Source organism: Pipra filicauda, unplaced genomic scaffold, assembly GCF_003945595.2.
Source record: "Pipra filicauda isolate LSUMZ 115617 unplaced genomic scaffold, ASM394559v2 scaffold372_size707771_pilon, whole genome shotgun sequence".
In the NCBI taxonomy this organism is placed as follows: Eukaryota; Metazoa; Chordata; class Aves; order Passeriformes; family Pipridae; genus Pipra; species Pipra filicauda.
In genome coordinates, this window is record NW_024104501.1 from 508,464 (window position 1) to 523,554 (window position 15,091).

The following is a 15,091-nucleotide window of genomic DNA, read 5'->3' on the forward strand; positions in this document are numbered from 1 at the left end:
CCCTCAAATGATGCATTTGTCTAAGTTATGGGTCAAATTTTTCCCTAACATATTCTCAGGCAGTGCTACTTAATTCTGTGGGTTTACCTGGAGTAATTGGCCTCAGTTCAGCAAAAGACTTGTTAACATGAATAAGTCCAGAGGGTTTGAATGAAAGTTCTGCACACAGTCCATGACCTGTTGAAATGAGGCTTGTGTCAGAACAACAATGTTTTCTTGTCAGGAATTTGGAGGGGAAAAAAAGGTCTTAGATGTAGAGCCCATTTCAAAGCCTGTTGAAGGTAACAGAATAACTTACTGATTTTGGTAGGGTTTGGACTAGGCTCTTGGTAATACAGTGGAGTTTAAGTCAGGAAGCTCTTCTCCCTCTATACTAAATGTGGCATTAAAAAAAAAATCATTGTAACTAACTCCTTGCCTTGAAATCTAGAAAAAGCAGAACACAATCTTCTCTTGTTTCCTTTTAATGAAAACAGTGCTAATAGAAGGGGGTGACCTTTGAACTCAGGTCTTGCATTTTCTGTGCTGATTTAGACTATGGTTCTTAACACATCTTCCAAGAAGGAAAACCAATCTTTTGTAGGACTGGAAAAATATAATTTATGTTCTGTTTCAAATTTCTAACCTCAGCTGAATTAACAAATTGGTTTATCCAGTATGGATTAAGGTCAGAGAGGATGTGGCTAAATACACTCAAAATATTTTTATGTGAAGGGCCTGATCCTGCAAAGTGTTGTGCACACTCAGTTCCTGTTGACTTCAACAAAAGCTGACAGTGTTGCTCGCTTTTCAGGTTTGGTCTACAATGGTGTACTGTTTATATCTAAAGCTAAAGTATTTTGAAAATAAGGCAAAAATATTTGTATAACCAAAAAAGAAATAGTTTTTTACCACCAGTTTTTTATGAACAGTTAATTCAGCTAATTTTTAAATAAATTTTAAGGTAGCAATAAACAGAAAATGCTTATTGAGTCTCAGTGGGTTGCCCTGTTAATTTACAAGATCAAACTAAAATAGATAAATAAAGTTTAACACTAAAAAGAGAATAATTTTGGTAAATCTGAATTGCTAAAGTCCCTTTAACACTAAAGACAATGATTGCCTTAATTTTGTTAAAACAGATGCATGTCTAATTCCTTGATGCAATTCATGTGCTTGAGAAACTCACCTTTGTTTTCTTTTCATTTGGTTTTGGGTTTGCTTTGATTTTTTTTTTCCTTTTTGGTTTTCTACCAAATCTTTTATTTTATGTCACTGCTTCTCCAAGTTTGAGCTTAAAAGCATGCCAAGACACTTCCATTTGTAAGCCATCCTGAAGTTTTGAACTGAAGTCTACCTTTTGTGCTTTGTTAAAAGACAATCACACATGCACTAGGGTCTAAAAGAGACAGTATTTGACTGTTCAGACATTCTCAAAGCACTGGATGTTTTTAGGCTAGAAGGGTAGAGCCATGTTTTTACTAAAGTGAAAGGAAATTCAGTCTTCCCACTTTGTGTGAGGGAATGACATTGTGCAGTGTAACAGCTGAGACAATATAGCTTTGTTCCTTCATTCCAAAGTACGTAGACTTTTTCAGCAACTAAGGTACTACTCAAATTAAAGAATTATAGGAATGAGTGATTTATGTAGCTGTTCACCAACCTGCTCATCCATCTGGTCATCCATCTAACAATTAAAGTAACATGGAAACCTTCTATCAGAAGACTTTATAAAGATGATGAGTGAAAGGGTAGCTTGCTATCAAAATGGAGCAAGATGGACTGATGGATGGAGGAGTAGATTCATCAGAGAGGCAGCATATAGAATAGCTGTCTTGCCCATATGAGTTCTTGGCTTGGGTGAGGTAAGATGAAACACTTTTTAATTGACATTTGGTACCACTGCTATGTTATTCATAATAATGAAATAGTTCATTCTTGGATAACACATCTTTCTGAAGTGGCATCATTACTGGCTTTGGGGGGCTTTTAAATTTTATAAATTATTTGAAAATATTTTTAAGAGGAGCCTAGGTTTACAGTCTTGAATTGTATGAGTAATGAGCAAAATATTAAATGCTATTAACTTCACTGAGATTATGTATGTGAATATAAAAAGAAGTATTAGTCTTAGATTGTTCAACTTGAGTAGTCATAAATCCAGCAGATTTCCTTAGCAGAATACTTGGTGTCTGCTAAGGCACAGATGTTACCTGTTCCGCAACTGGATGTGTTAATAAAGACCCAGAAGCATCTCATCAAAAGGACTGATCCCAGAAGTTCTTAATTATTCAAATCTCTCTTACCTGTAAAGTCTCATTGATGTAAGTGACTGTACTTTTGAAGCAAGAACTATTAGTGTGAATTAGGATTTGCAAGATCAGACCCTTTTCTGTAGTGCTACAGAAAAGTTACACTTTACTAAGATTTCTCTACGATATTTTTAATTGTAATTCAGTTTTCCAAATGAAGAAGTCAATGAGAGAGCAAACAAAGAAGCAAGAGCCTGAACTATTCAAAATATTTAAAAAACACCTCAGAAACTTAAAATATGGTCATAATTTATCTTTAGTATGACACTAAAATAGCAGTAGGAAGAGTTCTCTGGGGGAAAAAAGGACTGTAATTCTACAGTCCTTACAGACCTAGTAGAATTTACTAATGTAAACAGTTCCTGAATGAAATTCAGTGGCCAAATAAATTTTACCTAGAGGAAGAAAGGGCTTCCAATCAATATAATCAAAAAATGATTAGAAGAGACATACGGTGACAGAATTAAGTGTATATTCTCTCAACAGTTATTTTCTCATTCCATATGCATTTCCCTGTTGTCTTTATTCATGTGGATGTACACCATCTTAGAGTGAAGAATGAGGAATTCCAGTAGGTGACTGCAACAAGTGATTGTTCTTTTAGCAAACACAGTTCTAGTAGCAGTGCAGTAATGCTACATGTAGCATTAACTATATGGTGCAGTGCATGAATCCTGGTCTAGAAAACCACTGAACAAACAATGAAGATCCCACACACAATCCAAGTTCCTTTTTTACTAGAATGGGGTCACCTCCTTGGTGTACACTTTCTTTCAACATTTGAAGACGCAGGTGAAGGCCCAGAATTGGAAACATGGCCTTTTTTTTAACTGTAATATACTAACTCCTCATTCTTGAAAATAAAGCAAGAGATATGACAGACATGTTTAAAGCTGTGCTATGAGCTTGAGTTAGAATAGATGACATCCTGAGGAGAGTCGTAATCCTCCAGTAAAAGCGAGAGAGTCCCTTTTTTCTCCTGGTTTGGGGAGCTCTCTTACCTGGAGCAGTAAAAATTCTCCATTCTCATTATCTTCCACCTTTTCCCTTTGGCAAAAGATGAACAAAGATTCAGTATTGATTCAAAGGAAGAAAGGAATGGAAATGGAAATGGAAATAAACTTTTAATTGTCAGTACCTTCCATCCATTTTCAGGGATAACATCTCAAGATTCTCAAGTGAAATAACTCCCCGTTCTTTACTCATCTTACCTCTACTTTTTGGCATTCTTATCATGAGTGAGGTAGGAAGGAGGGAATAGAGGTGAGTGACATGTCTGGGTTCATAGGGACAGGGACAATACGGACAGAAATATAGTGCTAAAGGGAGGGAACATATTAGAAGAAGGGAAAATGGTGTAGTAAAGATCTTACAGCATATCCATTAAAAAATCGAAAGCAAAACAGGACAGAAAAAGAAAAGCAAACTCTGAGGACATGGTATGGGAAAGGAGTTTGACCTTCTACAGTGTACAGTGCCATTTCCTCTAACTCAGAGAGGAGCTGGGCTGAGAGGGCTGAATATCTTGACAGATACTGTTATTGGATTCTATTTTCCTCATAGACAAGAATAAAGGCTCTGTTTACATTCTGAGGATGTGTGGCTTCAGTGCATGTTTGTTGATGTTTTAATAGACATATGTTGCCTCTGGCAAGTTTAAAACCTCCTGAGATGCAGAATATCGCATCAGGTGTTTCACACTTTCCAGGGGAAGGATACCCTCCATTTTTATTTTTCATTTCTTCATCAATGCAGTTACTCCACCCTGATCAAGTCCTAATTTTTCGTTTACAAATCTGTGGCTGAGGAGCACAAGGGATGTGCAGCCCACCTCCACATGTCTGTATGTTACACCTGTCCATACACTGTTACTTAGTTAGCTAGGGCCCTCTTTGGGGACGAGAACTACTTTCAGATACATTTCTTCTCTTGTCCCTGTTCTCTTCCCCGTGGTCCATCCTGTCACCATAAGATGATGCTACACCGCATCACCACTTGACTTCAAGACCCGTCACGACGACCACCAAAATTGGTGAGCTCCCCCTCATATTTTGATCTACTCTAACCACTGGCTGTGAAGGAACGAGCAGTGGGTTATAGCTTGTGCTGTGCTACGTGGTGGCATTCTGCACCTCTTATCAGCTTGGACTAGACAGAGAAAACGGCGAGTGAGAACTGGAGAGTGGGAATGGGATGGGAACATGTCCTTTAAACTTCATAAAAATGGGAAAACACAATAAGATATTTGAACGATGATTGACTTGATGCTGCATTGATAATTCTTCTGAGCTCTGTCCAGTCTGATTGTCTGCTAATTCAACAAATTCCAGGTGTCATGCCCCTAATCTTCTGAGGAATAGTGAAGTTATAGGCACTACCTTTGCACTTCATGAAGCAATTTATTTCTTAACATGGTCAACTAGTGCAGCCTGGCACATAAACAGTATTTATAGGGCAGTCCAGGCTGAATGTGATGTGAGCATCCTGCAAGCCTAGGTGAATTGGCAATTGTTACTAGATTTATTTTTAATAAATACATTTTTTATTACATATGATATTAGACCACTTCTAACACTCAAGGTGTGACCTTGCTAAACCACATAACCTGCATCCGTTTGAATTTCACCATCTGTAAGAGAGGAGTCGCACGTTAGACATTCTGGGGCTTAACTGTCTGGAGCGCTGTTATCTTCACTATTTCAAAAGCTTTGCTCTTTCAGAGACATCACAAATGCTTGCATTTGCTGTTTGTTGGGTTTCAATTTGTGAGCCTTCACAACACAAACTTTACAGGTGAAAATTCATGGCTGATACTGTCGTAAGATTCCTACTCAATCCTTATACCACCATATCAGTTTTTTCTGATGTTTTACTGTCTTCAAGCCACCCCTTAAAACAATTGCATTAGTAAAAGTATCTCTATGAGTTAATTCTATCCTTTAACAGTCAAAATAGAAGGTTTATTTATAGGCTAAAGCCTGACAGGTACTGTAATCTGAATTGATAGTAGAAAAATGGCTACATAATGAAGTCTTATTTGTAGTTTAAAATGGGTCCAAGTCTAAAAGAGTGGGTTCAAATTTTTGAGTCAAAGCTCCTCCAGACTTTTGATGTGTGAGTGGATGTTGAAGTATGGGGTTTTAGGTGTTCTTGCTTTCAGGATAATCTTCCTTATTAATGATCTTTAGGCAGTACATTTCCATACTGTCTCTCTACAGTCATCATAATCACTACCAAAAATAAATCTACTTCTTTTTTGTATGTGATTTCTGGCCAGGGTTCAGTGTAATATGCAAAGTGAAGGAAATGTCTGGCAATAATGTTATTCACCCCCCTTCACTAGGACGACAGTTAACGATCTTCAACACCCAGGCGCAAATAGCCATAGGAGGGAAGGACAGAGGGCGTCTCTTTCAAGGCCAGCTCTCCGGTCTCTATTACAATGGCTTGAAAGTGCTGAACATGGCAGCGGAGAACAACCCCAACATTAAAATCAATGGAAGTGTCCGACTCGTTGGGGAAGTCCCATCCATCCTGGGAACAACACCCACAACCTCTGTGCCACCGGAAATGTCTACTACAGTCATGGAAACCACAACTACGATGGCGACCACTACGACCCGAAAAAATCGTTCACCGCCCAGCATCCAGGTGAGTCAATTAGTCTTCTGCATTTCCTTGGGTTCTTAATTAGTCTTGCTACTCACTTGTAAGTTCATGGAAGTCATATTCTCTGAATCAGGTTCCACGTAACTCTTTATTTTAACAATGTTGTGTAGGGTAAATCACAAAAAAATGTTGTCCTCCTGTGTTGGTGAACAAACAGCTGGATGAATTGTTATGGCACATGTATGGGGTAATGGGGACATATTTTGCTTTTATTCTAGTGCAACCCCATTTATGTCACTAGGATTGCCCCACTGTGAGCAAGAACATGCTTTTAACTGTTTCCAGAGTTCCCTATGTGGGGAAATGTATTCTATTCCTAAGAGAGTTACAAAGCTTAGTGGGGGTGGGTGTATGGTTATTTATTAATACGACAGTATGTACTGCTGCAATAGTGACATTCATAATGAGCAGAAAAGCGATGGAGAATTACTTCCAGTTAGAGTCATTTTTCATTTCCCCTTTATAGCCTTCCTGCAGAGAATTTTGAAGGAACGCTATCAAGATCAGTTTCTTGCAAAATGTAGATGTTCCAACCTATTTCGTAAAAATCATTCCTACAAAAAGTTAATTTCAGAAGTTCTGACTTAATTATGTTAATGTAGGTATTTCAACCCTAAATGTGTTGGTTTTGGAACCACTTTCGTGGCAACCAAAATGTGGTACGGACTAGAAATAAACACCTTCAATTGGCTCTCCTTGTCTGTGCAAAGAAAAGAATCCTGTAAATGACCAATCTGAGCCGTGGATGAGATTCTGAAAATTATTTATTTCAGGGATGTACTATCGTGTTATCAACTAGAATGAAACATTTGTTTTGAAATCATTAAAGAGATAGATGGAGCTACTGAAGAGACTCTAACAAAGGGCCTCAAAAATGGTTAAGAGACTGGAGCATTTCTTCTGTGAGAAAAGGCTGAGAGAGCTGAGACTGTTCAGCCTGGAAAAGCGAAGACTCGTGGGAGATCTTATCAGTGTGTACAAATACCTGAAGGAAGAGTATAAAGACAACAGTGGTGCCCAGTGACAAGACCAAAGGCAATGGGCACAAACCAAAACACAGGACTTTCCCTCTAAATGTCAGGAAACGTTTTTAATGTGAGGATGACTGAGCATTGGCACAGGTTGCCCAGAGTGGTTGTGGAGTGTTCATATTGGTAAATATTCAAAACTCACATGCACATGGTCCTGGACAACTGGCTCTGGGCGACCCTACTTGAGTAGGGGTTTGGACTAGATGACCTCCAGAGGTTCTTTCCAACCACAACTATTCTGTGACTCTGACTGCCGTAGAATTTACAACTATTAGAGTAATTAATTCCTAGCCAAGGTTTAACAGTGCCCCCTTTGGTACTCTGTAAATCCAGATGGAAGCAGGACTGGAATTAATTGAGTTAGTAGCCTCAAAAACCCGATAGATGATTTATAAAGTCTCAGCCAAATGAGGGGAAATTATCCTGGGTTTGGTCACTATTTGCCACAAACTTTGAAAGAATTACAGTTCTTTCTCTGCGGTGATTAGTTCTAATTTTAGAAAAAATGTTTGTATGGTTACCTCTCCAGAAGTATAAAGTCTGTGGTTCTTATCCTTCCCTCTATAATTTCTAAAGGTAGCAGAACTGTGTTTAGCTATAGCAGTGTAACAGAGAGAGCACTGGACCTTTTTGGGCTGGGTCAAACTGGAAATAACACTGGCTTACTTAAAGAGGAACTCTCAGAAAGCTTCCTGCCTAGCCTACATGGCAGCTAACTCAGCCTGCAGAGACCATCGTGTACTGAAAGAGCATCAAGAAGATTTAATAAAGTGTCAAAGTGCTTCTAAAAACATGGTTAGAGCAGCGATTTCCTGGATACACATGCACCACAACAAATGGCCTCATCTCAGCTGATATTAAAGCAATAACTCTTTGACACTTCATGCTACCCGCTGAAAGAGAAATAAAGGTCAATATGTACCTCTATTACAACTTTCTGCATTTCAATATTGGGCCATTTTATTGCTGTCACAGCACAGATGGCTCGCCTTTCTTCCTTACTTTTGGTGGAATTTGATTCTGTCAGCTTAAGTTGCATTATTTGTGTGGTGAAAGTGAGAAGAAATTGTCTTTTTCTGTTTTGGCAGTATCTCCAGTCGTGGTTTTTCAGGTACCTAGTGGTTATTTTATCTTGCTTGTGTTTGACATCACCATCATCACGCCTGCTTACAATTTTAGATCTAAGTGGTGGAAAAATCTAATAGAACAAGTTTGTTCGTTGGAGAACATAAAATATAGCTACCTAAGGCTATGAACAGTACAAATACAGTTAGTTATTACCTTGTTCCAGCTTTCTCTTCTCTTTTCTGTTCAGAAATGAACAATTTTTCTTTGCTTTCAAGGTTGTTCGAAGTTTAACCTCTTCTCTCCTGATTCTGATCAGCATGATTCAAGCATTTTTTCGCTCATTCCTTATACTTGATCATAAGAATCTTTCTGCTTCCCGGTACCATACACAAGTCAACAGCAGGTTGTTCTTCCAATCCCATGGAACTCTCCTGTCTCCATGATGCATGTCAGAAAGTTGTCAGAGGTTAGGCTGATGATGGTCTAAGGCAGCTGTTTATCAAGTCAATCCATGTTGTCACTTTTTTTGATTTCATTATCCATGTTTCTGTACCCATGTGTGATATCTTGTTTTGTGCTAAGATTACAGACTCCTTGGGTTCAAAATGTACTTTTTATTCTACACATGTAAATTACTTGACACAGAATGGCTCTGACCCATTATGGAAATATCAAACATGATACATGTAGAAAATGCAACATAGCAAGAATCAGGGTAAAGAATTATTATTCTTACTCTATTAGGAGTATCTGTGCTATTTGTATTACTCATTTTCATATGTGAGTAACTAAAACTTCTCCTTTTTGAAACACATATAAAGCTTGTGCAGCATAGCAAGTCTGTAATCCCAAAGTGATACAAAATCCAGGGGAATTTCAGTAGGATTTTGATTTATACAAGACTTGTTAAGGAAGTACAGAAGAGCATGATAAGTGCAAAGATATCTTCTGTTTGTAGAATACACTAAGATACCTTCTGCAGTTAGGTAGTCTGAGTACTGATAGAAGTATTTTAGAGCACAGTTAGACTAAAACAGTTGAGAAAATGAAGTGCTTTAAAAATACACAGTATTAGTTCAGACAAATGACATGCTCCAGTTTGTGAAGATCCCAAGCATGGTACATAGTCTTGGACAAACAACCAAGACAAAGGGAATTGAGAGAATATTGCAGGAAATACCCAGTGGCAATGAAATTAGCATTCGAAATGTCTCTAATGTCTTTTTTTTTTTTTTTTTAATTTATACTAACATTTCTGCAAGGCAGTGAAATTCAGATCAGTGGAGGACAGGCAGGATTTGAGTGAGAAACAGTTGAGATGTATGGCTATGCTCTACTGCTGGGAAAATGTTTGTGATTCAGAGAGGCCTCGAAGGAAGATAACAAGAACTGACCTTTTCTGTTAAATGAAAATAAGGAAGAAAAAGGTGTTTCAATTTGTGTTTGTTTCAGTGAGTCACAAGTGGTGCTTGTGCTCTGCTGTTCCTGAGTGGAAGCACTGACTTGACTTTCTCACACATGGTTTTGTTCTGGATTTAAGTACAGTCTGTTCAGAAGTGACGTGTTGTACTAATTCTTGCTGCCTGTCTCAGAGCCCTGTCACACCAGAGTCTTCTGTGATAATAATATCCTCTCAGGGACTTCTGCTTTGCCATGTTATCCCACAAAGACCTCAAAGACAAGCTGTTAACTTTTAAGTGTGGTACAGTAGTGTGCCGTGCAAGCTGCTATTAGATAAGAGTCACTGTACTGAGCCACATCACATTCTTGCAAGACTGTCATATTTCTCACAGTGTTACTTCATTAGTTAAAGGTCTTGGAATCCCACATGTCCCTATTTCCTGATTTAGAACACAGCTTCAATTATTAATGAAGTACTACAGGGGTTTTTTGTTTGGGAGACCTCTGTGAAAACAGGTTAAAGTGACACTCATTCTCTTGGCTTCTGCTTCCATGTCACTTGCTTATGTGGTCAGAATTCTTTTTTGTGAGTTGCTGTTCAAAGCTTTTTTGGAGACTCTCCATATGCTTTTATGTGGCACGTTCTGTCTGGTTCACAGCTGGGTCATTCAGTTTTCAAACAATTTGTGCAAAGATATCTTTAGAGTTAATTACTAAGTAAAGCTAGTCTAGAAAGCATGTATCATGATACACATCTTCCATTCAAAACACATCCAGTTCAGCAAATCCAAGAAGAGAACCACTCCAGGTAATCTTCCATGTAATTTTCTAAGGCACACTGCCCTAGGGCATGCCCCTAATATGCTGGTCTATGGCATGGGTTGCTGGGACCCAAGATAAACCACTTTTCTGTGAAAAAGAGATCAGAATCCTTCTGAGAGGACAGATAGACTTCTGGTTATGCTCTCCATGAGGAACCAGAAACTATGTGCCCTGTTACATAGCCAGGGCATGCCTCAACCTCTTGAGATGAGGATAATGACACCAAACTGTTCAAACTGTACCTTGAAGTGACAAGCATAAATTACTTGTGGATGTTTTCAGCTATGATCTTACAGCCATAGAATGACAGTGTATGATACATTATATGCAGAACATTCTCCCTATGGAATAGAAGAGGAGATCTGCCCATTGTCCATATGGAGAGTCCAGCCCATTGACGTGCCTTAGAAAAGGTTCTCAACCTTTATTTTTAACCATTAGGCTTTTCAGCCTTCTAACTATATTTTCTATTGAGGGTCCAATAATCTTGATTAATGTCTTTCCATAACGTGCAGCTCCAGGCTAAATCCTTCCTTACAGTGTATATCACAAAGGAAAATAGCATAGAAGATTTGTCAGTCTAATTAGACTTTCACTGTCAGTAAGACAAATAAAATTGTCTCACCCTTGGTCTTACCTAGGTACTTTCTTTTACAGTCATAGATAATAATTTGGTGGAGAAAGAAATTGGCCTTTAATTTGGTTTTTGCTTCTTATAAGTCACTAGTGACATTTTCATCCCAAGACTGCAAAGCTCTAATGAAAAAAGAGCTTTTGATGAGTCTGCTTTAACGACTGACTTCACTGGCCCATTGGTACAACTGAGAATTACACAGTCTGGCTCTCATCCCTCCTTTTCTGCTTGTTCCTCCACTATTTTTTCTTAAAGAGACCAAAGCCCCCAGACTTTAACCATGCTTCAGAGTGGAATCCTTTCTCCTATACTACAGTCCTGCATTGCTGTAGTGACATTCATTAAATGGCATTTACTTATTCACAGTCACATCTCTTCTGTGGTGATTAAATGGTAACGTGCTTTGAGCAGAGAAAGAAAGCAAAGACTGGAAGCAAGAATCCAAATGTGGGATTGAAAATTTACATGCAGACTATTGTTCATGTAGGTTACAGAGTTACTAATTCAATAATACCAAATGACCTCTAAATACTTCACAAATATGTAGTACAGAAATAGATTTAGTGCACATTGAAATACAGAATCTTTGGTGTGTAATATAGTAGCTATCTGACCAGAAACACATATATGATATGATAATGTTCTGTATGTGAGCATTAGATGTGCGAGTGGTGTGGTGTGTTTAAATTATATTTATTGATGTAGTGTTCAGGATACTCAGATTAATTACCTATAAAGCTCATATAATCTAAATTATGACCCTGTATTTTCATTATTTCATCCACTTTTGCAGAAGACAGTTGTGCTGCACTTCTGAAAGTGCCATAGTGAGCCAGTTTTCTGGAAGTGCCATAGTGAGCCACAAGTTCCGTACCCATCCAAAAGAAGAGTGGGTTTTTACTCTAATATTATTTTTCCAGCCTACGCTCCCAAGTGCTGACAAGTACTGATGATGAAAATAAACTCAGCCTTGTATTTCTGCTAAGCACAATTACGGTAATAAAGAATATTGTGTTTGTAAAACAGCTCATGCATGTGCTGGTGTATGCTCGGTGTATGCTGTCATTTGTTGACGTTATCGCCAGTGGTATTTGAACATTTAACTTAGTAACCATTGTCAGCTCCAAATGGATATGTCTCTCTCCTGACTCCACGGAGGGGATTTGATTGAATGTGGCAAACTTGAGAGTCGCAAGTTGACACATAGTATGATTTCTCAAAATATAGGTTACACTTCTTCTTTGGATAACCTGTTTTTATATAGTAGCATTGGTAAATAGTCACTTCAGCCACTCCTGTGTGTGTTCTGCTGGAAACCATATTGTCTTTTTATTTCTTTGGTCTAATAGTTTACAGACGGTCCAAGTTCTCTGATTCATTTATGCAAGGGTTAAGATCATATTGCCTCTGACTTGCAGATTTGAGCAATCATTTGGGTCTTGCAGGAAAATCTAAACTGGTGGTTTTGGCACATGTACCCAGTTCTGCTCTACTGTGAATTTTGGAAATGAAGATTTGGCCCAGCATAAGAAGGGGGAGGGGAGGGAAGGAGGGGAAAGCAATTGGTCTAGCACTTTTCTAGAATTTCATAATTTTTTTAGATTTTTTCTCTATTTTTTTTAATCTTGTTGAAGAACTTATTGAAACTTTTACCTGCTTTTAGGTGACCAAAAAGCACACCGTTTTCCTTAATAAAAGGATAAGAAGCTGTAATAACAGCTGTAGTAAGCTGATACCTGCCTTCTTCAGGCAGGTAGGCATACATTTCTCAGAAAATAACATTAATAACATCGGTGTGTACTTTTTTTTTCAGACCACAGTATCCCTTTGTGCATTTAGTTGTGTCATTTGCCCTGACAAAAAGAATTCTTGAAAGTCACGTGGGAGATTACTTTTAAAATCTGATTAATATAGTACTCAGGAACTAAGTTGACCATACATTTGATCCCAAGCCAAAAGAAAGAACAGGACAAGTGTGTTGTTCTAGGGTGGTTGTGTGGTGACAATATATGATGAAGAGATCCAGTACTGCAAAAGCAACTACTTAGGAATAAATGAAGTAGAATCAATGGTTATAACTCAAATATAGTTGGAGGATTTGCTCATGTTTTGTTATAGCATATCTCTTCCACTAGCTATTTATATACTTCAGGGAAATGCCTAGAAACTGCAGACATTGCTAGAATACTTCCAGAGCATATAGTTCCATCTCATTTGTTTGTTTGGATTTTTTTAGAAGACTGGCTGAAAGGTGAGAATGTACCTCTTACTTTTACTAGCTCATTCATTTGAATGAATGCACAGAAATTGGAAACACATCTATGGTGTTGTGACAGACCTGCTTTCTGAAACCATCTAATTAATGCCTTGGATTTTCTGTAGAATGATGGTGTTGTTAACTAGCAGTAACAGAAGGATTTCTGTTAGTTTCTTTTTCATCTGTGGGATGAGTTGTCACTGATTTGCAAGATATGTCTGTCACAGTACAGCTTATAAAAGTAGTGATTAGCAAGACATGCTATGCAACCACCAATGCTTTATCTCCTCCCTTAGACGGCATATGAGTAGGTGGGATGTTGTTCATTTTGATCGCAAAATTACTTCTGTTATATTCTGAAAGATAAGGATGTGTTTCCACAAAATTTTAAAGGGAAAATAAATCCAAGGGGGTGAGAAACTGGATTTCAATTCCTCTGGTATGGCACGGGATGTAAATGCTTCACTTTTTTCTTACAGTACGTTTTTGGAGAAAGTATGGTCTGTTGGCTTTTCACCCTTAAAATGACTCGTGAAGGGACCCTCTTCCCTATTAATTGTTTTTAGAGTTTTCCACTGATGCTGTGTTGTCCATTTTACTGTATCTCAAATTGGGTATGCTAAGGAGATTGATTTGTGGATAAGGACACTTCCTGGGAATGCCGGTAGTTTATTAGGAGAGATGAACCAGAGAGTAGGAAATGTTGAAAATGCTCTAATGGCTAAATGTATCAAAGTGGGCAGAGAAAGGATGAATACTGAGGGGTAGACAAGGAACTAAGATCCAGAGGATGAGATACATCTGTCTTATAGAGATATGGGAAAGAAAAAGCAAGATTTCAAGATGGAGAGTGACATGTCTAGAGCTGGTAGGCTGGTGCTTCTAGCAACTATATTTTGGAGAGACAAAGGTTTTGGGAAAAGACAAACTCGTATCCTATGGCTTAGTAACTGCTCTTCTACTTTTTAATCTTTGCTTTGTTCCACAATCTATTTTTACCAAGGATAAAGCCCTTTATTTTTCCAAGCTAGCAGGGACTCAGTTCAGTAGAACTGCTGGCAATGACATCTGAGGACCCATGGCGTCTTCCATGGCAGTTCAAAGTCAGGCAGAGCTGGGATCACTCATTCATGCTAAGATCATCTAAAATGCACCTCTTCCTTTCACATGCAACAGTTCTTTTCCAGTAACTGCTTCAAAGTAGGAAAACTCATTCTTAGTGTAAAAAGCATCGGGTCAGGTAAGGACAAAAAAATTACTCAATATTGTGTTCTTCTAGCATCCAAGCAATAGCCTCAGTGTCCAAGCCATACATGGATATCTGCAGAAATAGCTTGAATTTAACATGGTCATCATAACTTTTTTTTCCTGGAAGATGACCTCCAATGAAAGTATAAGGACATGAATGATTTTAATCTGTGGTAACAATGGAGAACCAGTCCTGACTGACTCCAGCAGCATACATATACAAAATGACAGATTATATTGCGGCCGCCCTCCCTCCTGCCTGAGCACACACATACACGCTCAGTGGCACACAGCAAAATTCAAATTGGTCTTTATCTTTTGTCTGTTGTCCCAGTGATTAATGGTGCTCTTGCTAGGAGACTAATCAAACGAGGGGAAATATAGAGAAAGAAATATGTATTTCTTAGACTATTGTTATCAGTGTTATTATTATTCCTCTAATATATTATCCTCCTGTTAGAAGAACTTAATGCAGGAAGTGAGAGGTAAGAGCAAATTTGATGGTGAGAAGATGAATGGGGCAGGCCACAGCAAGTGGAACACAGGCGTCTTTCAGAGGGAGGTGAGCTACCAAGCTGCTTTGGAGTTGTGGCATTTTAGCTAGAAAACTAAAAGGCTGTAGCAGGCTGGATATGGGTCCTAAGCTGGGAGATACTAAGCCTTACTTACT

The 15,091-nt window shown here is 38.3% G+C and overlaps 1 protein-coding gene across 8 annotated transcripts in view; it reads left to right on the forward strand.

Annotated features, from left to right (window-relative positions):
- The window catches only part of LOC113987441 (neurexin-3-beta), a 562,088-nt gene that overhangs the window by 446,400 nt on the left and 100,597 nt on the right, over window positions 1–15,091 (forward strand). For 4 of the 8 annotated variants that reach the window (XM_039384773.1, XM_039384772.1, XM_039384774.1 and 1 more), the window contains 2 exons: window positions 4,264–4,323; window positions 5,635–5,942. In XM_039384773.1, coding sequence (XP_039240707.1) covers window positions 4,264–4,323; window positions 5,635–5,942 — 368 coding nt within the window. The remainder of the gene's footprint in view (window positions 1–4,263; window positions 4,324–5,634; window positions 5,943–15,091) is intronic. The other 4 variants (XM_027720175.2, XM_027720174.2, XM_039384777.1 and 1 more) reach the window with 1 other exon arrangement.